This window comes from Sceloporus undulatus, chromosome 5 (assembly GCF_019175285.1).
Source record: "Sceloporus undulatus isolate JIND9_A2432 ecotype Alabama chromosome 5, SceUnd_v1.1, whole genome shotgun sequence".
Taxonomy (NCBI): domain Eukaryota; kingdom Metazoa; phylum Chordata; class Lepidosauria; order Squamata; family Phrynosomatidae; genus Sceloporus; species Sceloporus undulatus.
Genome location: NC_056526.1, coordinates 92,570,416 through 92,593,866, shown reverse-complemented (window position 1 = coordinate 92,593,866; position 23,451 = coordinate 92,570,416). Strand labels below are relative to the sequence as shown.

General features: G+C 40.3%; 2 protein-coding genes across 4 annotated transcripts in view; one reads left to right on the top strand and one right to left on the bottom strand.

The window, feature by feature from the left end:
• The window catches only part of ADGRA3 (adhesion G protein-coupled receptor A3), a 64,346-nt gene extending 41,296 nt beyond the window's left edge, over positions 1-23,050 (bottom strand). For both annotated transcript variants that reach the window (XM_042468437.1, XM_042468436.1), the window contains exon 1: positions 22,663-23,050. In XM_042468437.1, coding sequence (XP_042324371.1) covers positions 22,663-22,940 — 278 coding nt within the window. In that variant the 5' untranslated portion in view covers positions 22,941-23,050. The remainder of the gene's footprint in view (positions 1-22,662) is intronic.
• A 19-nt stretch (positions 23,051-23,069) lies between these two features.
• The window catches only part of LCTL (lactase like), a 99,840-nt gene continuing 99,458 nt past the window's right edge, over positions 23,070-23,451 (top strand). For both annotated transcript variants that reach the window (XM_042468438.1, XM_042468439.1), the window contains exon 1: positions 23,070-23,324. The gene's annotated coding sequence lies outside the window, so the exon portion shown is untranslated. The remainder of the gene's footprint in view (positions 23,325-23,451) is intronic.

The window sequence follows — 23,451 nt, the reverse complement described above, 5'->3', positions numbered from 1 at the left end:
CCCTAATCCAATGAATGCTCACAAGTCCCACTTATTACAATGAGTTGGTATCCATCCAATGCAGACACCAATTGCCTATGGGAAAGAACCAACTCGAGAGAAGAAGAAGAAAGAACCAACTTTCGGTCATATTCAGAGAGTTCGTTTTCTACGTGTCTTTTTAATTAACATTTTGAATCTTTAAGAGTTAAGAGTTATTTAGAGTATACGCGTTTATAAGAGTACGAGTTCTTATAAGTAAACATTTTGATAAGAGTTATTTTTTAAGGGTTTTATATGTTACGAGTATTGGTTGAATGAATTGAAAATGTGAATTGAATGAAATTAAGGGATGGTTGATTGATTGATTGTGATTGAATTGGGAAACTGTTTTTTTTGTTTACCCCTGGGAAAAACTGTTCTATGGGTCAGCAAACCACCTGAACGATGAAGATTTCGCAACTTCATTTTCAGTCAAAAGCAAGGCAGTGGCTGGCAAATAACTGTGTTGTTGTACTTGTATTTCCAGGCAGGCTGGGCACAGGCTAGGCTGGCAAAATAAATGTTGTTCATTTCCAGGGTTTCCGGGTTTTGGTTTTTATAGCATTTTAAAAAAAACAGTTTAGTGCTCAATTTTGTTGGTCGTGGGGTTTCGTCGCTAGGGAAGGCTTAGCCCTGGGAATCCAGAAAGAAAATGGTTTCTCTCTGTTTCCGGAATTTTTGGGGGGGGGGGGCAGGGGGATTTCATAACACGGACATTTAGACTTCTTCATTTCTGTCTTTTCTATGAAACCCATTTGTTTACCACAGGGTGGCCAGGTTGGCCAGTTTTCAGGAAACTCTGAAAAAGGAAGGGATTCTTAAATCCCATTTCTTGGACGGACTGTCATTTTGAGTTCGTTTTCTTCAGACTCAGATCTCTTAGAAGAAGGGGACCACAGGTTAGAACAACTAAACTTAACGGGAGGACAGGGGGAGATTTTTTGGATTTTTTTTTTTTTTTTTTTTTAAAACGGAGGATTATTTTTTGGATTTTTTTAACTTGAAATTGGCACCTGGGCTTTTAATCTTTCTTATAAAAATAAAATATCACGGATTTGTTACTAAAGGTTACCACTGGATTACCATGAATGAACTAAAAATATTTAAAATGTTAAGGAAAGGAAGAGGTAAATGTACTAGCTTATTGAAAGAGTTGCTATTGAAAGATCTGATATGGATCTCATCAGGGAATATATAAGTACCGTCCATAAGTGGACGTTTTACACAATATATACAGATAAGACCACTAAGTTGAAATATCTTTATCCAAAATGCTTGGACCAACAAGTGTTTTTTAGATTTTGGATTTATTTTTTTTTCATATTTTTTTTTTCAGATTTTGTACATATTTATAACTTACCATAACGGGCTATCTTAGAGATAGATTGCAACCCCAGGTCCAAACATGAAATTCATTTATATTTCATGAGTTGTATCTGGAGGAAATAGGCTTTAAGTCTATGAAAAGCTCATCCTTCGAGCTTACTCTTTTAAGTTAGGGTAGTCTCAAAAGTTGCTACTAGAGCTCTCTGTATACAGTGGGATCTCCTATCTTACAGGACTTGCCATTCTGTGGATTTGAGCGTCCACGGATAGCAAGTCGTGAAGGGGAGGGCCCACGCGAGGAGCCGAGCAGGCAGAGGCAGAGAGGAGAGGGAGGAGGAGAGGAGGAGGTGGAGGACGGCATTGGCGAAGGCAAGAGTAAGAGGAAGAACGATAAGAGGTACAAGAGTAAGAGGAAGAAGATGTTTTAGTGTAGATGTAGTGCAGTGTGTGTGAGCTGGGAGGAGGAGGGGAGAGGGGCGCGTTCGTTTCGCGCGTCGCGTTTATTTAGCCTCTGTTATTTAGAGCATGTACAAGGTGGGAGGAGGAAGAAGAAGAGGAAAAAAGAAGGACGACAGGCACCAGAGTGAGGGGAGGAAAGGAAGATGGAAGGAAGAGGAGGAGAGGAACGGTTTGCAGTGAAGCACAAGGTTTTAGTTAGGTTCCGTGAGGAGGAAGGAGGAGAGGAAGCGAAGGCGGAGGAAAAGCGAGGCCAGAAGAAAAGGAAATAGGGGAAGCCAGAAAGGGGAGCAGCCCGGGGAAGGGAGGTGCGTGCAGGAGGAAGGACGAAGATAAAGAGGAGGGACGGCAGGAGGAAGGAGAATCGACAAGGAGAGAAGTGGAAGAATAGAAGGAGGTCCGGCCCAAGGAGAAAGATGAGGGGTGAGAAAAGAGGAAAGGAGGAAGGGGATGGGCAGGAGACGAAAGAGGAGGAGGAAGGGGCAGCAGTGCAGTTGTAAGGAGGAAGGCCAAGGCGAAGATGAAGAGGAGTGTGTGAGGGGGAAGGAATGTAAAAGGAGGAAGGCGATGGTGGGAAGTAGGAGGCAGGAGTTGAGGAAGGAAGAGAGGAGGTTGGGCAGGAGGAATGGAAAGAGAAGAGGTTGTTGACAGCACAAGGCAGAAGGAAAGAATTGGGTTTGTTGTGTGTGGAGGTGTGGGAGGGGAAATGCGTGGTCGGGTTGTTGTTGTGAAAAATGCAGTTGGGGGGGGGGAGAGGGGGGGAGAAGAGGATGAGAGGAAGGCTCCTCCAAGTGTCTTTGTCTTCAATGGTGAGTGGCCGTGTGGTTTGTGTCTGTGCCATCATTGAGTTCAAGGACTTAAGGATTGTGGATTTTGCATTTCCGCAGGGGGATTGGGGATTTGGGAACAGATCCCCCAATTCTTACCGAGGGGCCCACTGTACTGATTTTTTTCATAAATAACTTTATTGTACATAGCCTTGAAGATAACTTTTTATACACGGTGGTTTATTTTTTATTAATTTTGTGGCATTGGAAATAAACAAAGTAGTTTTGGTGTTACAATGAACATCCATAAAGACAAAAGTGACACTCTTCTCAGTACCATGTGGACAATTTTGTTTTTCCATGTATTATGGAATTTGAATTCCAGGATAAGGGATATCAGTGTTTTTGTTTCTGAATAGAACATTTTAAAATCTTAAAATTAACATTTTCTTAAGGTGGAATTCTGATCCACTACTAAATTATTCTATTGTCTGCAAAACATGAAGTCTAGGTAACAAGCGTTAGATTACAATGACAAAGTATTAAGATTTCCAATCTTCTACAGAAAAAATAAAAGGGGGTGTTTGTTGTAAGAACTATGTCTGTATCCCAACCTGCATTAACTGTTAAATATCATAAGTTACTTTAGGTGCAGGATTCAATTGCTGAGATGCTTTGAAAGATTTTCCAGATTACCTCTTCATATTTTCAGGCTGTTAACTTTAATTAGCAAAAATATGCAAGCTTCAAAATAGCTTGAAAAAATTTGAGGAAGAAAGTAGAAAGTGGATGCATTGTGGACACACAAATTCTGCTTACAGATGTTCCAGCTAGTTACAGTTGTCTTGCTCTTTGTTTTTTTTTAAAGCATAATTCTTATAAGTTCAGAAATTAATTTATAATCTTGGTATTTGGAAAAAAAAAAAAACACTTTTAGGTAGTCTTAACCTTTTCTTGCTCATTAATAAAGATCATTACTTATAAGGGTGACCTCCAAGTGTTTATTAAAGGGACAATTTATAAGAATAGGAAAATGGAAGTAAGAAAAGAGGTTGTATGTAAAGTAAATTTTTATTCCCCCCCCCCAAAAAAACAAATTCCTATGTATTGATTATGGAGATAGTCTAATAATTTTTAAATGTTGTGATAAAAAAATTATTGTACTTTTCTATCACAATGGAAACTAGAAGTGTCTTAAAAGAAAGTTAAGAAGCCAGGCTACAAAGTAGATGGTGACAGTTAGATTTAAGATTTTGCAGGGAAAGTAATGGGAGGGTAACAGAGCTAAATCAACTGACTGGAAAATTTACAGTAGGTAGATAGGATCCATCCTTAGCTTGGAAGCAGATTTAGCATGTTCTCACAAGCATAAGAATTTAAAGCTGCATGTTCTAACTGTACACACGCGCGAGAGGTACGTTTTCCCACACAGTGATTCAAAGCAAAAAGGACAGTTGTGCCAGTTTTATTTGTCATTTCATATCAACTATATTAAGTTTATTAGTTTATATTTGCACTTCTACTTGTATCGAAACAGCGATTTCATCTCTGTTGTTTCGCCTCTCTTTACACCCCAGGCACTTGTGATTATTTTAAAAACTACCAGTACCTCTCTTGCTGAGTGAGATAGTGAAATTACTGGAATTCTTAACTGCAGAATATTATTGTTACTGGTTGTATGTTTGGGAAAAAAAAAAGGAATATCATTATGTTCAGTGTTTCTCTTGGCTTATTTTTTTAATTGTCAAGAGGGACATGTGTAACCTACACAGACTAAGAATCCCTCCATACAAGCTGTTTTCAATGGCACGGGTATTCTTTGTTCACTCTCTTTTCAGGAGCAATCTACATGTTTTGCTGCCCTCCTGTGTTTTCTCCAGCTGCTTCTGTCTTCTCACACGGCTGAAAATCAGCTTGCAAAATTAAACCAACAGTAGAACATATCTAATACACAACTTTTGCACCATCCTTATAGCTCCAAATTTGCCTGAGAACGCACTGAGGTGTCATCTTTTTGGTGCTTATTCTTTTATTTCTTTTGACCCAAAAAACATCTATTTTGTTTAAAAAATATTTATGACAACTACAATTGCTTAGAACATCTTTATTTTTAAAAAGCATCAATAAATACATTAATGAACTATGTTAGATTTTCCCCACAATACTCAAAAATCTTATTATATCTATATATAGATATTTAGATAGATAGATAGATAGTAATTACAATCGTTCAAGAAAGCTTATCCAGCAAAGGAACCATTCTTCAATCCTGTATCTTATTGTTGCTAAGAATCCTACAAAACAGTGAAAGAACTACAAGGAGATTCCAAGGAAGCAATGAATGAACAAATACATGGCACCAGGATAAAATTTCTACTGCTCTCATTACTTTTGTTTAAAAAGAGATGGAACTACTAAGAGTATGGAGAATTGGCCCCAAGTTAAACTCCACACTGGCAAACACCTACCACTTTATCTGACACTCCAGAAAACTGTCGAGGTCAAATGAAAATTCCTACTAGACCCTGTGCAATAATGATAAGCCAGAAATGAATAAGTTGACGCGTCTATACTCCTGAGCCCTTTTCTCATCTGACTTTATTCTCTTATTCTTCTTCCATGCCGGGGTGTGGTGGTCATCAGATAAAGTTTAATAAAGAAACTGGGGAAGTCAGCATAATCTACCCATTACAAACTCTTCTGCTGAGTTTGATTATTTATTTATGTATTTTGTTTTACATTTATATCAAACTTCCTCCAAGAGGTTTAAGTCAGTCTATATAGACCTTTTCATATTTTTATCCTCACACACATCCGTGAACTACTTTAGGCTAAGGACTCTTCCAGTGTTGTCATACTTTTCTCAGAAGGAAGAGAAGATAGAAGATGAGAACATGAAAGGAGAGTGTATGACTAGGATGGCGACAGTGGCAACAGTGGCTCATTATTGTTGCTCTTCTCCTTATTCATTTACTGAAAACACCCCCAACAATGGTGATATGCAGTCCTGACAGAGGTGGCTTTCGAGTTAAATGTGCTTCAACATTCACACATTTTTCTCCTGGATGCGTTTACTTTAGTTTTGCCTTGTCAGCCCATGTGCTGCTGTGACTCAGTAAAAATCTTCATGCCACACTCCTAGCTTGATGCATGTGTCCTGCACCTTTGCCCTCTCAAGGCCTGGACAATGATGTTACAGCAAAGGCCAGGTAGAGTGAGAGAAGAAGAAAGGGGAAGGAAGAGGAAAAGAAGGCAAAGAGCCACTGGATGTTGCTGCTTCTCCAAAATGCCTCCTCCATCCACGCGTGATTCACTCACTCTAGATAGCCTTAACTTAACATTGTTGGGAGATGGGGAATGGGGATTAAGGCGGAAAGGGAGGAACTGGATGTTGCTGCTTCTGAAAATGCCTCCTCCCTCTGCACCGGCTACAGCTTAACATCATCATAGGGTGGTGTATGTGTGTGTGTGTGAAGCAAGGATTAAGGCAAAGGAGCTGAGTTTTTAGAAGCAAGGTTGGCAGTTACAGGACCGTTTCAGAGGTTTTTTTTAAATAGCTGGTTATCGTTTGATGAAACAGGCGCCCTTATTATTTATAAATTTGAGAAAGAATAAATGATAGGTTCAATGGTTAGAAGGCATAACATGGAAAGTACAGGCGTTTTCACTTATTGACAAGTTCGAGGACCAGAGCAGAGTCAAAACCAGAAATCACAAAATGCCAGAACCCAGTATTTTAAGATGACCAAGGCATGATGAGGTTGCTCTGAGCGCAAGAAACTGATGCATGTGTTTGGAATGCATGGAATGAGATAAGAGGAGGATCAAAAGGATGGATGGGGCGGGTCGTGGGCAGGATGGATAAAGGGGGAAAGGGGGAAATGCTTACAAATGAAAAAAAACCTGCACAAAGCCCACAACAACAATCTACGCCCTTCTTCATGGGAACATTTTTAATTGGGTGAGATTTTGATGATGGGATGGATGAAGTAGAGAAGTAGTTCTGCTGGTTAGTGTCTAAAACATGGACTGTAGAGACAAACATGGACTGTCAAAAGCAGCGGCGTGGCAGTAGGAGGTCACCAAGGAAGCTAAGGAACAATCCTAGTGAATATAGGGTGGTATATTTGAAAGTAAGTATAGATAAAAGCCTGTGAAAATTGATCTGCCCTGAGCTCCAATAATCAAGTTAATAATAGAGTCAATGTGGTGTAGTGGTTTGAGTTCTGGAAGCAACTTTGGACCGGGGTGTTTTTAAACCACATCATTGGTTTTTCAGCCTTAAAGGATTGCAATGGCAAACACCTTTGAAGAAATTTTCGAGAAAACCCCCTTACTGGTCCTCGTAAGTCAGAAATGGACTTGAAGTATTACAATAACAAAAAACACAACAAACCATATTATGGTGGTAGGATTAGAAAGCTGACTTCCAATGGGGGGGGGGGGGTTACATGTAAAAGCTTTTAACTTGATATGTATGACGTGGGTCATGGATTCAGTTTTGACATTGTAGCATTAACAATATTGCATTAATTCCAGTTGGTTAAAGATCTGGATTCTAATTTCATTTTAAGATTGGACTTCTCTTTTAAAAAAAAAAAAAAAACCAAACCCCGACACAAACTGATTTTTTAAGAAACCATTTAGTTTCATCAAACCTAAATCTTCTCCAAGACTTACAGTTTCAGTAGATCCCCTCAAGCTAACCCACTTTGAAACTTCTTCAGTATTATGTTCACTTTCCTTCCTAGCATATACGCAGCTCACTGACAGAGGATGTTCCATTCTCTAGATATAATCAACAAGCAATATCTTCAAGGTTGCCTAGAGCGAGTAGATAAAAACTACAGTGGTACCCGGGATACGAATGCGCCGGGTTACGAATTTTTCGGGATCCGAAAAACATCCCATAGGGTTTATTGCTTCGGTTACGAGGTTTCTTCGGGTTACGAAAAAACCCGCGGCGCTTATTTTCCGCCACCGGAGGGCAGCAGGAGCTATTTTTCCATTAGCGCTATGGGGAATTCGGCTTACGAAGTATTTCGGGTTACGAAATTAAACCGCGGAACGAATAATTAATGTCTACGTACCGGGTCGTGGTGTACCACTGTATTTTAAAAGTTATTGGATTTTTATTTAATGAATGTATAATACTTAAATTAAATTTTAATTGTTGGTTACATTACCTATAGGTTCTTTTTTAAAAAAAGTTAAAAGCAATTCAGATCTCATGTTGCTGTCGTGTGTGTCTTCAAGCCATTTTCTGACTTATGGTGACCCTAACGAGAACCTATCACAGGGTTTTCTTGGCATTTTGGTCTGAGGGGGGTGGGGGGTGCCCTTGCCTTCCTTGCGGCTGAGAGTTGTGCTTGCTCAAGGTCACTCAGTGGGTTTCCATGGTGCGGGGATTTCAACCCGGTCTTCCAGTGTCTTAGTCCAACAAATTAAACACTACATCACCTGTTGGCTTTCAGAACTTAAATGCAAATGTAGAATTTTCATAGTGAATTCAAATCTTGGATGTCCACACTGGCAAAATAAGTGGCCTCAAACTGACTTGAAGCCTATCTATTATATGATTCCAGGCAGAGAACTAAGAGAACTAAGAGAAAACTACACAAAACTGCATTCCAGAGCTAATAAAAATGAGCAAAAAGAAGCCCTGATGCTCTGTTTTAACGCAAAAAAAAATGTTTATTGTTGCACTGGCATATAACGCACAGGGTAAGTACGGGAATGTGGGGAAACCCCTGGCCACCATAAGGAAGTGATCTGGAGACAGGACCTGGGTTGATACAGAGGGCAGTTCCCAGGCTTTGCTCACCATTACAGTTTTTTTATTTGAACATACAGGCCACACGAGTGGCCACCATCAGCCCATTGCATCAAGCTGTCACACACTTCATGGTGTGTGAAAGTAGGACCAACATGGGGATGCCAATAACATAAGGTGAAATTAAAACATAAACAAACTGGCCAGTTGTAACAGGGGAGCATGGAGTAAGGTGCAAAGTAGCCTATACAGTGAGGTCTCTATGATTGTGGCTTGCCAATTGTGTGACTGGGCAGACCAATGCACTCTACGGCAATGATTTATTGTTGTCTGTGGCTGGTCACACAGGGCATACATGGGATGGCCAGCTGGGTGGGAAGAGGAAGGCAATTGCTGGTTGGTTGGTTTGTGCAATGATGTGCATGCATAGTAGGAGATTAAACCCCCTCTCAAGAGGTTGCAACTTGATGCTGAATGGTGTGGACTGCCTATGGGTGTTTCACAGCCTTGAAGAGCCTGTGTGGACGTCGGGGTCTCCAACCAGTTTGGGAAAAAACTAGGACCAACCTGTTTTTTTCCTCTCTTGTTTGCTCAGGCCCTGGTTTTGTTTTGTTTTAAACTAAACAAAACTGTGGGAAAACACTTAACCATACAATAGGTCACAAACTTCTATTTGGCTTCATACTGATGATCAAGAATTACTGTTATACTTGTCACCTCTGTATAGTCGAGGGGGAAAGTTTTGCGGCCAAAAATTAGTTGATTTTGCTATAATGTCTATAAGTTGAGGGTTAAAATTTTAGGGGCCTATAGCAAATGATCTAAAGGATGAAGTCAAAGCAAAAAAAAGAACTTACAAAAGCTAAAGAACTACACACTTCTAGTAGATATCACTCTTTGTGCTTACTCTTAAGATGGCTGGATGAGAGAGCAGAGGGTTGTCATGATTGACTTTATACTCTGCTTTTCACCAGGAGATGGTTCCTTCTTTTAATAAGAGTTAAGATTACAGTATTACACTGATCCGTGGATAAGTCGACATGGGTTTTGGGGTCATTTTTAACTTAAATTTCTAGACTTTACTGATGACGTATAAAGTAGTAAACAACCTCTAGCGCTATAATCCGTGTTAGCTCATTTACTGAACCATAAAACAATGATCTTGAACGCTTGTTTTATTATTAACATGATATCTCTACCACTGAAATGGCAAGCCATTCATGTTTCACCTCTGGAGAAATATGTATGGTGCCCATTATCTAATCTTCTGGAGTTCTGGGCACTTGCTTACACTCGTTTCATGCAACATACTCAACAGTAAGTTGCGCTTGGTCCAGTGAAACATGTGAGTAAGCTTGCGTGGAATGACAAATCCATCTAAGTATATGTATTCTTATCATAGAAGGCATTTTGTGCAGAAAATATATTTTAAAAACAGATTTAATGGTGTTTGTTTTTTTGAAGGGGGAGCAATTCATGCCTATCTATCTCATTCTTGTATCCGGTCCCTCTCTTGGTTTATCTAAGCCTATCTGAACACGTTGCCAATAGCTTGTCCTGAAATATGAACAGCAATTTAGAAGGAACTCTCCATAATATTGGGGGATGAAAGGATTAAATTTCTCCTCTTCATCTGCTGTGAAATGCTAATAGTGCAATGGTAGGTTTGTACTGTACAGCGTTGGAGAACAATGGTTAACATTGGCCTTACGACAGGCCAAAATAAAGCTGCTTCGGGTCACTTTGGAGGTATGTGTTTAATGATGCATGGTCCTAGAGTCCAGAAGTGTTGCCAAAGTCATGCTCTAGTCTTTAGACTAGAGCGTGGGCTTTGGCGTGGCTTCCGGCCTCTTAGAAGCATGCAGATTTAAACAGCATACGCCAAGTTACCCAAAGCGCTTTATTTTGGCCTGTCTGTACAGGGCCATTGGCTACAAAATAAAACTCATGAACTGTCTCATTTATTCCATTTATAATTTACCATTCGTGAGTCTACAACAGAAACAAAAAGTAACCATATAATAAAAAACATTAAGTATAATGCAAGGATTTTTCTGTTTTTTTTTTCCAAACAGGAGACTGCAATACTGTATGACAAACTGCTGTGAAAACTGAGGGGTTGCGTCTTACAAAACAGCAGTAGTAAACAAATTATAAATTCTGTATGACTGTAGTCTTGCTAATGTAAATCTAACTTGCTTTTTGGATACCAGCCATTATTAATAACGGCAATAAAAAAAATACATGATCTCATAATATAAAAAGCAATATGATATGAATACGAAATATCCACCCACAGGATATATTGCCACATGCATAATCCCGAAAGATCTTTCCTACGGAATACAGTGGCAACATGGAAAGCTTTCTGAAGTGTAAGTAAATATTTTACTGGGGAATATTCCAGGATAAACTGTGAAAGAACCATTTGACAGAGAAACCAGCACAGACTTGTACAGTATCAATTTTTAACACCATCTGCAGCGATTTGAGTATATAAACTGTACTAAAATAATGTATTCCATCAAAATATTTCTGTGCACAGTATCTCTTTTTTTCAAAATGATCATTGAATAGTTCATTTTGCACTGTATTAAGTCAATCTACCCAGCCCTATCATATACAGAGAAAATAAGTTATCAAGTAGGGATGATTCCCCTTTTAATAAAATTTATAAAAACATACAAGTTTCCCCAAATATACCCAGTTCTACCTGGATTTCATTAGTGAACTAAAGCAGTGGCTTCATGCTAAGGGTTTATAATGCTATGATTAAAAATTGTGGGCCTGTTAGAGACTGCCAAAATAAAGCTGCTTCGGATCTCTTTGGAGGTATGCTATTTAAATGATGCATGGGTCCTAAGAGTCCGGAGGTCGTGCCAAAGCCATACTCCATTCCTAAGCACTGGAGTGCAGCTTTGGTGCAGCTTCCGGATTCTTAGGACCCATGCATCATTTAAACAGCATACCTCCAAAGAGATGCGAATCAGCTTTATTTTGGCAGTCTGTAACAGGCCGTAGATGCACTAACAAGTACTGTATTGACAGAGCTTCTTCTTACATACAGTTTTAAAATGTGAAGACTTTGGGCCTGAATAGACAGGCAAAATAAAGCTGCTTCAGGTCACTTTGGAGGTATGTTGTTTAAATGACACACACATCTTAAGAGGCCAGAAGCTGTGCCAAAGCTATGCTCGTCCTTAGGACTGGAGCATGGCTTTGGCACGGCTTCCTGTCTCTTAGGATCATACATCATTTAAACAGCATGCCTCCAAAGTGGCCTGGAACAGTTTTATTTTGGCCTGTCTGTTCAGACCCTTATTCACTATTAGTGGTTCAGTCCACCCCCCTCCCCCAGTCAAATAAGACTCTTTAATCCAACAAGGATTCTGGTAATAGAAATGCAATTTTCACAACAACGCTGTTTCTCTAGTAGTTCTCCATCCCTACATGACCTCTCATAGTGCTCCAACCCCTATCAGAGCAAATGAATGTGCACAGAACCTATAACTCTTCAATATGCATATCTTATAATTGGAAAAATAAACAAGATGAAGGACAACTCACTTCTGTGTGTGAGAGACAGCAAGAGTGAGAGAGAGCACACACAAAGGTTTAAATGAATGATGGATGAATAGAGGGGCAAGATGATGGAAGAAAGAAAAATGGGGCTTTTGCCCAAACACTGATAAGCACACAACCTTCCCTTGTTGTAAAAGAACCCTCAAACAAACAGGTGCTCAACCCTGTTTTTATGCTGAAAGGTAATGCCTGGCTCAACATCACCCAGTAAGTTTTATAGCTGAGAAGAGATTTGAACTACAAGGTCTTCTCTGTCTCAAGTTTATTACTCTAGCCACTACACTGTCAAACAATTACTATGATAATCTGAGATAAGCCAGTAAGTAGATTGTGCAACTTTGCCCATTCAATATTCATTAAGTAAAACAATTCTGTGAAATGGCCACCATAACGGGTTAACACTATAAATCTTCACATCAAAAATCACAACGTAGCCAGGAAATTCAGAAGTACAGCTACTGCCCTTTTCAGTACACCTTTGAGATCAAGTCGCAGTTTCTTTCATCAACTGTAGAAAAATGAACCAATGCACACTGGCACATTGCAATACTTGCTATGTGTGCTGATACAAAGACATGATATCTTAAAAAAACAACAACACAGAGCTGTTCCTGTTTTTGTCATTAATCAAAACCACAGCCATATTCATCTTCTTCCAATGGTTTTGATTCACATAACAATTTTAAGGGGATGCTGTAGGGTCAGTTTCTAGGAGAATCTCTCACTCTGTGCCACCAACATTCTGGTTCTTCTAAAAGCCAGGAAAAGTGGACCTTAAGGAAAAGAGTGCTCTTACATTTTATCTGAAACAAGTCAGCTGATTCTTCAAACCAAGTAGGACACACCAGTCTTTGCACTTAAGCAAACCTTACAGTCTATTACATTCATCTTAAGGACTCTGACTACCTTGGAGTGTGACCTTTGTCTTCTTTGGTCAATGGATGTGCTATAGGTCTCCTCATTCATCTGCTACCTTGGAATTCAACTTTCAACTTTGAAACTCAACTAGCTGTCATTCTGCACCTGGCCCTTTCAGTCTCACCTCTCTGATCTGATGCCTGAACTTCAGACTGCTCCCGAGCATATCTGTTGTCTCTATTGCTCTATTTCTAGTTCACCTGATTCAGTATTTGACCTCTTGCCTGTATATAGCTATAACCACAGCTATTGTCCTCCTGTTTTTCATCTACTTGTTGAGTTCACTTGGATCTCAGCCAAGGCCTGACAGATGCTGGCGGCACTGCAGTATATTTGCAAGGTACCTAACCTTAGCAATTAGCAAGACACAAGTTAGTTTAAAATAATTGGCAGTGTGTTTCCTCAAATTATAACAATAAGATCATAAAAGCAAGTCTAGACAACTGAATTTTGAATTTTCCTTGTCCACAGACTATTCAGATTGATAACACAGAAAAACTGGTACTACACCTAATAACCTGAATGCATTCCAACAAAATGGTGAAATGAAGACGTTATGCTCCAAGTAATTTTTGTGAACAAAATTTCAAATTTGTCACTTCCATGATTAACAGGGAAAAAGACACAGCTAACTAATTTTTTTAGTTTCACTAATCTCTGCAAAAAATTACTTTTTTTATTTTCTGAAAATGTATCAGAGCATTCATGACACTTAGAAACACAGAATCATCGAATTGGAAGATATATCAAGGGCCACACAGTCCAACCACCTGCCATGCAATAATAATAATAATAATAATAATAATAATAATAATAATAAATTTATTTTTATCCTTCTTTTTGCCAAGCTATCAAAGCGGCATGCAACAATACACAATCAAAGCACCCTCGACAAATGGCCATCCAGTCTCTGTTTAAAGATCTCCATCACACTCTGAGGGAGTGTGTTCCACTGTTCAACAACCCTTACTATCAGGAAATTCTTCCTAATGTTGAGGTGGAATCTTTTCCTGTAGTTTACACACATGGTTTGGGTCCTGTTCTCTGGAGCAGCTGAAAAAAAGCTTACTCCAGCTTCAATATGGCACTCCTTCAAATATTTAAACAGGGCTATCATAGCACCTCTTTATCTTCTCTTCTCCTGACTAAAGATCCATTCCAACTCACTGATTGATCAGATGACTGACAATGTGTTTGAATGTGTTTTGTTTCAGTTTACTGTTTATTAAGATGCTTTAATTTTTATAATTTGTTTTGCTTTTAGATTGTATGCCATAGACAGGTTTTTAATTGTATTTGACTGTCATTGTGCTGTGTAATTATTATTAAATCATCATCATCATCATCATCATCATCATCATCATCATCATCATCATCCCCAGCTCCTCACAGGGCATGGTTTCCAGACTTTTTACCATTTTGGTCATCCTTCTCTGGACATGCTATAAAAGACATGCTTATATACCTCCTATAAAGGCACCTATACATGATTTAACTCCAAAAATGAAATGTTTTAGTTACTCTCAAGCATATCACAAAGTGTGCGTGTGGTTTTTTGAAATCATCATCTATATCTGAGAGTAGCAAGAATTTCTTCACAGGAATATAAGTACTTCCCTACATCATGCCCAAATGTTCTTGAAAGCACACACACTTTTATCCAAATCGTGTATACAATCACGCTCTCAACTTGAATAATCAATAATATGTCTAATTTAAGAAGAATTGCATTAACGATGACTATGCAAAGTGGTTTGAGTGTTGGATTACGACTCTGGAAACCAGGCTTCGAATCCCCACTCAGCCAATTAAACCCATGGGGTGATCTTGGGCAAGTCATTCTCTCTCAGCCTAAGAGGAATGCAATGTCAACTCCCTCTGAACAAATCTTGCCAAGAAAATCCACTGGTAAGTTTACCTTAGGGTGGCCATAAATGGAAATGACTTGAACACATACAACCATGTGCCACAGTGCAAATAAAAGAGCATTTTATCATTAAGTCACAAACATCCATTTAAAAAAAAACACTACAGTAGCTGTAAATAGTACAAATGCAAAATTTGGTCATTTTTTGTATTGACATGAAATCTTTCAGCTGTGCCACACAGAAATATCCTTCTCCGTGCTTTATGGGAACTGTATGATAGAGAACTTATATAATTCTACACACAGCATACTGATGTGCTGGGTGAAGTATCTTCACTATTTTTGTATACTAGCTGATATATATTCCCAGAACTGTATGGATCTGTACCGAACAGCCCCCAAAGGGTCCATGAGGCCTAATATTTCTCCATTCCTCTGTTTTTAAACCTCATAAATCTTACCAGCAGTAGCCAGTGAACCCACTCCCATTTTCCACTGTTTTTTTCAAACCTCAAAAACCTTAGCAGCAGTGCTTTAACACAGTGCTACTGAATGCAGTGGTCCCTGGAGTGGTGCCAGCCCCTGAGCCATTGACTGCTAGTCCCTAGTGAGTTTCCAGGAAAGAAACAAGTAATTGCAGCCAGATATTTGTAGGCATGTAGCACGAATTCCAGTCCAAATCATTAAATAGCTTTGGATGCACTGCCTTAGCTTTCTCTTGTTTTCTTAAATCAGGAATTTTTGCAGCAGCGGCTCAAAGACCTCTCTCATCACTTGGGACCAGCAAACTAATGCCCTAAAAGGTGCTAATGGGGCCTCCTACTTTCCCATCCCCTTTTAAAACCTCAGGAATCTCACCAGTCTTCTCACATTTCTCTGTACTTTTTTTAAACCTCCAGAATCTTAGCAGCAGCAGTTCATCCTCTTCCATTTTTCCACCTGTTTTTTTCCAGCTTTAGGAACAGTGCTCCAGAGAGCTCTCTGATATTTTATATCTCTTTTCAGATTTTATTTCCCAAATGAATTATGGCAGCTACCACTTTTTGCTCCTATTGAGTCTCTTCTTTGGAATGTTGACATGAAAATAGTTATTGCAACTTAAAGCAAACTGAAAGCTGATACAGTATTATAGCTTTCAAAGAAATATCCTGTCCATTCCAGTAACAATCACCAAATGTTTTAATTCGTTCTTAACATTTTTCTTCACTCCTCACTTTTCAGTGTTTGTGGAGAAGTCCCCCAGATTTCTGTTTACTTCTGAAATACTCATTTTTAAATGCTATATCTATAAGCAAAGTGTCTAATAAAAAAGGAAAATATCAAATCATGCAGACACATTTCACATTTAGATAACAAAGGCCCGGTCCAGATGGACGGAATAAGACGCCCTCGTCAAATGTGAGGGGTGGCGCTTCTGACGAGGGCATCAAAATGGCGGCGTCCTGTACAGATGGGCGCCGCTATTGTTATGTGCTGGACGCATAGTGTCTGCATGTCATGGCGCCATTATGACATCGCGAGTGCGTCATTGGCACACTGCGATATCATAATGCTGTCACAATAAAAACCCACTTTTCGTGGGGGTTTTTTGGTCCACGGGTTCCATGGAGACCAAAACTAGGCGCCAGGAGACCACCCTTTTTGAACGGTCTATTCCGGGCCAAATATCACTATTATACCGATAGATCTTTAATATATTCTCTCATTTATATTTTTTATCAAAATGTCAAGGGGGTGACCCTCCTCCCAATTGTTCAAAATTGTATCCACAGCATTTGGACTATCCAATTATATCTTCACTAAGGCAGTCAATTTACCTGTTACATAACCAACAAAAGCCTCTGCGTCACTCTTTAAATAAAGGTGCTTTTGGTTTCTTACCACTTTTGGACAGCTTTAACAGTACAATGTTCTTAACCAAGTGACTATTTACAGAGTACACGAAAGTACCAAGGAGAAAGTGGGGTGCAAAAAGAGAGGTAAATACTATATAGCTGTATATATATTGTTTAAAAAATTGTGAATGTTCTCTTCAAATTACATTGATTGAGTCTGGGGTTTAAAGTAGAATGAAATTGTATAGAAACACATGCATCAAATGAAAATGAACTACCTGTGGGGGCTCAGATAAACAAATGCTTTGCATTAACATTGCAAAGATTTTCAGTTTTCCAAAACTTCAAAATTGAACAATGGTATTGGTTTTGAATTATGCACTAATTGTCATTCTGCACTTTTATTTTTCAGGTCACAATTAAAAGAAAGTGAAGTGCTCTTTAAGCCCTAGAGATAATTAGCCTTAAGCACATTAGTCTTTTTGTGAACAGCCTCACAAAAGGTAGGAGAAAGGAGGAAACCATCTGATACGCTAGGTCCTCAAATTAAAGACCTCAAGACCTCTGCTGTTTTTCAAATTCAAACAGAAAACTAGTTGTGTGGGGACAGCTCCATTCATGTTTGCAACTGTTCTATTTTAAATCAGAAAAGACATGCACTCTGGCACTAGAAAATGGACACACTCAGAGCGAAGCCAGTAAATATGAGGTCCAAAAGGTTACACACTATTCACTTGTAATGGCTGGGATTTGCTTTGCATGGAGGGTTATAGTTATTCTTCTGCTTGTTTTTGTTTTTAAAGGAATTGCTTTATATATATTTTTTTCAAAACACTTGCTTCCACTGAGTTTTCCAGTATAGTTGGATGTCAGTGCCAGCCTCCTCTGGAGAAACTTCCCAAGAAATCCTGTGATAGAGTCACCGTAAGTTGTAAATGACTTAAAGACACAACAACAACAACAACAAAAACATATTCCACTAGTGAGATGTTCTCTCATTTCCAATGAGTGCTAAACTAACAGTGACAAAGAATGGTCACTTTTGAACTAGGCAATATCCATTTGAACTTAATTTATGAAAATACAGAACATAAATACTACATATGCATACTTATCAGGGAAAACATTAGCTGTAAGTAGTCCCCAAAATTAGATTTTGTGTTAGACAAAATAAGATAAGATGTTCTGTGTATGTTTTGTTCATTTTGGTAAAGACTTGAGAAAAATAATAAACAAAGAAATGTCTACACATAACCATAAAGCCGCACTATGGTATTGTGCTACATGCCTATCCATCACCATTTCTAAATTGACTTCTTGTGAACCCCTCTCTGCAGTTGTGTCTAAATCAGAGAAGATCCTCTTTGTTAAAACTATAGTTTGCTCTTAATTCAGTATCTGGTATCAGAAGCAAAACAGTTTGGGATGCTAGTAAAACAGCCCTCCAGCAAGTAATGTCCACACTGTTAGTCTGCAATACTCCACTGATCCACTGGAGTCCTATGGATATATGGGGTGACCAATCATCTCCCTACAGTGGAGAAGGACTCTCTGTCAAACATATGGTCTACATATATCTTCCCAATCTGTGGACTGATTTATTTATCAAATATTTTATACTTCCACACTCTTCAGTAAATCTTCCAGAAGTTTACAACAATGTTTAAAACAATTAAAAATATGAAACATAAACATCAATTAAAAAAAAACAGTACGAGAATTACAACTGTGAATGTATCTTAGGGACCTGTACGTCTGTTACACCTAAAAGACAGCTACCTCCTAGATATACCTATCTGGATCCAGTGGTTCTCAAACTGTGGGATGGGACCCTGGGACAAGATTTGCTCATGGAAGGCATTGGGCTTGGAGGCCCTAATACCTCCTCCTTCTCCACCTCCCAACATTATTCCATCCTGGAGAGGAAGAGAAAGGCAAGGAGAGCACTTGGAGCGTCTGCTGATTCCTTATAAAATATTAAAATATGAATATACATGAATGTATCAATGAAAATACACACACTAAGCAAACAAAATATTTTAATTCATATACTATGTTGAGCGAGGTGGAGTGCGACATCTGCATGTAGATGTAAAGGGAATCACAAGAGTAAAATGTTTGAGAACTACTGTCTTAGTCTCACCAACTGATGTAAGAATGTATAAAGGAGAGGATCCTTTGACTGGTGGACTCTTTTTGATCGATATCCATTGCATTTTTACTGTCAATGATCATCTGCTGCTACTTTAACACACATACAGTGCATACATATTATATAGTGTGTGTGTGTGTTTTATATTTCTATATTTAAAACATTTTATAATTTATACAAAATGCTGGTTGTAAATTTATATGAGCAAACAACTTAGGACCAACAACATTCACAACTGTTATGCAAAATCTTAACTTCAAGAAACCCCAAATGTGCCTAGTTCTAAAGTGAGACCAAGTACCATGCTTTCCGGACAAGGGCCACATTCAGCTATGGGAAATCTGTCAGAAGTCACACACCAGTGGTAAACATGGCTGAAGCCAACAGTGGTTATGAAAAGTGCTACAAGTTAGTGAGTAACCCTTCTTCGTTTTTGACATTTTATCTGTGAATCACTTTTCTCGCTTTTGAAATTCAGCTGAGAACTACAATGAATTTGGCCAAAGACCTGATGCAATCCTAGGGCCACAGATTGTCCATTCCAATCTAAACATTAAAGTTTTTGTCTTTATACCATTTTAATCATGGTTACTACATTTATACCCCAAATGTAGTAAATGTTCACTGTATTCATAACCCATCTTCAGTTCACACTCAAATCAATGCATGCGGTTCTTTTCCACTTTCAGTCCCACGAGAGCAGTGTAAAGCAGTTAAACATAATGTAGGCACATGTCATGACACCTACTGTACTGTACATGAAATCTTGAAACCTATATGTCCCTAATGAATACTGAGGACACAACATTGGTTAGTAATCACACCATAACTTTCTTGCCTGATCAGTTAGTTATGATGGGAGATTTTTAAAGAACTCTGATAAAACTGGAAGAAACAAAGTACCTAATATACACTGGATGTGGTCAAAGAAGTGGGTAGAAATGGGTCACAAGCTTATGGGTCTACTAAAAAAGATGACTGGATACACCTTTGGACTGATCTAAAAGAGGTAAGAGTTTCAGAATACTCACATTCCTTTTGGAGCCCTGGCAGAGGTGGGAATTGTAGCTGTATTCACACTGTAGAAATACTCCAGGTTGACACCATATTAACTGTCATGGCTCAGTGCTATGGAATTCTGGGATTTGTAGTTTTGTGAGACATTTAGCCTTTTTGCCAGGAAGCTCTACTGCCACAACCAACTACAAACCCCAGGATCCTGCAGTACTGGACCTTGGTAGTTAAGGTGATATCAACCTGGATTATTTCTGCAGTGTAGATTTGCCTCATTGTGATTCCCTCAAACCCTGGTGAAAAAAACCAAGATGGATGGAGGATACTATTTAGCTTATAAATATAAACGTGTGAGAGGTGATCTCTGTCCCAGACCATCTTCTGCCCTTCTCAGGCTTTTTAGAGGGGCTAAAACTCCAGCACAAAAGACTCTAGCAACTACAGGACCATAACCTTAATTTCCCATGCAACCAAAACATGCTCAAAATTCTGCAACACAGATTCCAACCTTATATGAAGTGAGAAATTCCAGATGTACAAGCATGCTTCAGAAAAGGAAGAGGCAACAGGGATCACATAACAAACATAAGATTGTTAATGAAGCGCACCAAGGAACTGGAGAAGAAAATAAATATGTGCTTTATAGACTATAGCAAGGGCTTTGACTGCATATATCATAAAAGGTTGTGCAACTCCCTTAAAGACATGAGATTGCCTATATGTCTGATAGTCCTGATGAGGAATCTGTACTCAGGGCAGGAGGCTACTGTCAGAGCAAACCATGGAGAAACAGACTGGTTCCCAGTTGGCCAAGTGGTCAGAAAAGGCTGCTCCTGATCAGCCGACATGTTCACCCTATATGCAGAACATATTGTAAGAAGAGCAGGGCTGGACACAGGACAAGGAGTGGAAAAAAGGAGGAAGGAATATCAACAACCTAAGATATGTGGATGACACCATACTACTAATATGAAAATATCACATCTTTGGGACAATTACTAAGGGAGGTCAAAGAAGAAAGTGCAAAGGCCAGCTTGATGCTAAACATAATGTTTAACATCAAAAATACCCAATAATGGCCATGCAGGATCTAGATAAATTTGACGTAGATAAAAAGGGAATCAAAATAGTTAAAGAATTCCCATATCTTGGACCAAACACTGATCAGAATGGAGACTGTGGTCAAGAAATAAGAAGAAAAATAGGAACGGGAAGGGCAGCAATGGAAGAATCCGTAGAGATCCTAAAAAGTAAAGATATATAAGTGAGCGTGGAAGTTAGAATTGTATAAACGTATTCCATGGACCAACCTGAGAGCTGGATAGTGAAGCGAGGAAAAGCAGGTAAGAAGAAAATCAACTCATTTGAGAAGTGGCGCTGGAGAAGTGCTGCTAGGATACCATGGCCAGCCAAGAAGAGAAATAAATGGGTCCTAGAACAGATTGGTGGATGCGGTGGCTCAAGTGTTTAAGATGCTGACTATGGTACAAGATCGGCATGTTGGCAGTTGGAGGCCTGGGTGCCACAGCACTAGTCCCAACTTCTGCCAACCATGCAATCTGAAAGCATGCAAATTCAAGTAGATAAATAGGTACCACTCTGGTGGGAAAGTAAACAGCCTACTATGCAATCATGCTGGCCACATGATCACAGAGTAGTCTCTGACACCGCTGGCTCTTTGGCTTAGTAATGGAGATGAGCACCACCCGCTATGGTCGGGCTCGACTTGACAACCTTGTCAACGGGGAATGCCTTTACCTTTAGAACAGATCAAGCCTGAGCTCTCCCTGGAGGCCAAGATGGTCAAACTGAAGCTGCCATACTTTGGCCACATCACGAGAAGGCATGAACCACAAGAAAAGAAATGGTGGGACAGGTAGAGGGTGGAGGAGAAGATCCCATGCCAGATGACTGGAGTCCAACAGGGAGGTCATGAGCCTGACTCTGCAGGACCTGAGGATGGAGGTGGGGTGTGTTGTGTCTAGGAGATGTTTCATTCACAGGGTTGCCATGAGTTGGGGCCGACTGGGAGGCAGTTAACAACAAGGAGAACAAAACTTGAGGTGCAGCGGTTTCACTGCTGGAGCATGACTCTGGAAATGGGACATATTAAAACAAACAGCAGTACTTGCCCACAGAGAATCGTTGCAGAGTATCTGCTCAGAGAGAACCATTGCAGAGTTCTTGCCCTATGTTTCCTAATGGGTACGTATTCTTCTATACTTCTCTTTGGGCAAGTAATCACCCATGTTTCCCTATGGGCAAGTATTCTCCAATGATTCTCTATGGTCAAGTATTCCCCTATGTTTTCTTAAGGGCAAATATTCTCTTATGAGCATCTTTTCTTCTATGTTTCTTATGGGCACATATTCCCCTGTGTTTCCTTATAGGCAAATATTGTCCTATGAGCATATTGTCTCCTGTGTTTCCCTATGGGCAAGTATTCTCCAATGATTCTCTATGGGCAAGTATTCCCCTCTGTTTCCTTATGGGCAAATATTGTCCTCTGGAGTAACATTCTTCTATGTTTCCCTATGGGCAAGTATTCTCCAATGATTCTTTATGGGCAAGTATTCCCCTATGTGCAAGTATTCGCCTATGTCTCCCTATGGCCAAGGATTCCCCTATGTTCTCTTATGGGCAAATACTGTCCTATAAGCATATTGTCTCCTATGTCTCCCTATGGCCAAGGATTCCCCTATGTTCTCTTATGGGCAAATACTGTCCTATAAGCAGATTGTCTCCTGTGTTTCCCTATGGGCAAGTATTCTCTAACGATTCTCTATGGGCAAGGATTCCCCTCTGTTTTCTTATGGGCAAATATTGTCTTATGAGCCTATTGTCTCCTATGTGTCCCTATGGCCAAGGGTTCCCCTATGTCCCTTATGGGCAAATACTGTCTTCTGAGCATCTCCCCCAGTGCTGCCTCCTCCCAGGGGGCCCCTACTCACAGGGTGAGGGTCCTGTCGGGGAGGGCGCCGGGGGGCGGGACGTGGGCCAGGTCCAGGCTGCTGCAGACTACCCTCCCTCCTGCTGCTGCTCCTCCTTCGCCCTGAGGAGGAGGAGGCGGCGGCGGCGGCGGGGTCTTGCTGCTGCGGGGCCGCCCTCCCGCGCCGTCCTGCTTGCACCCGGGGGGCAGCCCCGAGGAGACGCCTCCGCCTCCGCCGACCAAGGCCAGGAGCAGCAGGAGCAGCCCGGGCGGAGGAGGACTCCGAGTAGGAGTCGCCATGGCTGGCCCTCAGGGCTCCTCCTCGAGTCGCGCTCCGAAGACGTCCGCCATCAAGATCCGGACCGGAGCCAACCTCTGGCGGCACTAATATGTGCCAATTCCAATCCCTTCTCTGGCACTGGCAACGCGCATGCGCGCCCCTGTAACTCCGCCCCTCTTTAGTCCGCATGCGCAGTAGCGCCGATTGAAGCTGTGGCGGCGCCGCCGCCTCCCTCCTTTCGGGTTTCCTCTGGGTCCTAGCGCTTCCTTTTCCGTAGCAGGACATAGGAGCCTCTCTCTCCATTTCCCCCTTTGGGACTTACTCCCCCAGGCCTTGGGGAAGTTCCTGTGTGGACTACAACTCCCAGAAGCCCCCAGACTGTCAGAAGCTTCCCTCCCTCCATTGTAAGTTGGTGCTTACTTGTGTCTGCAAGTAAATTTGGCTGCTGTTTAATGCAATCCCTCGCCTCCCCTAAATCTCAGTGCAATTTAATCCCCAATTAAGTGGGTGTAAGGTAGGGTTGTATAGCCA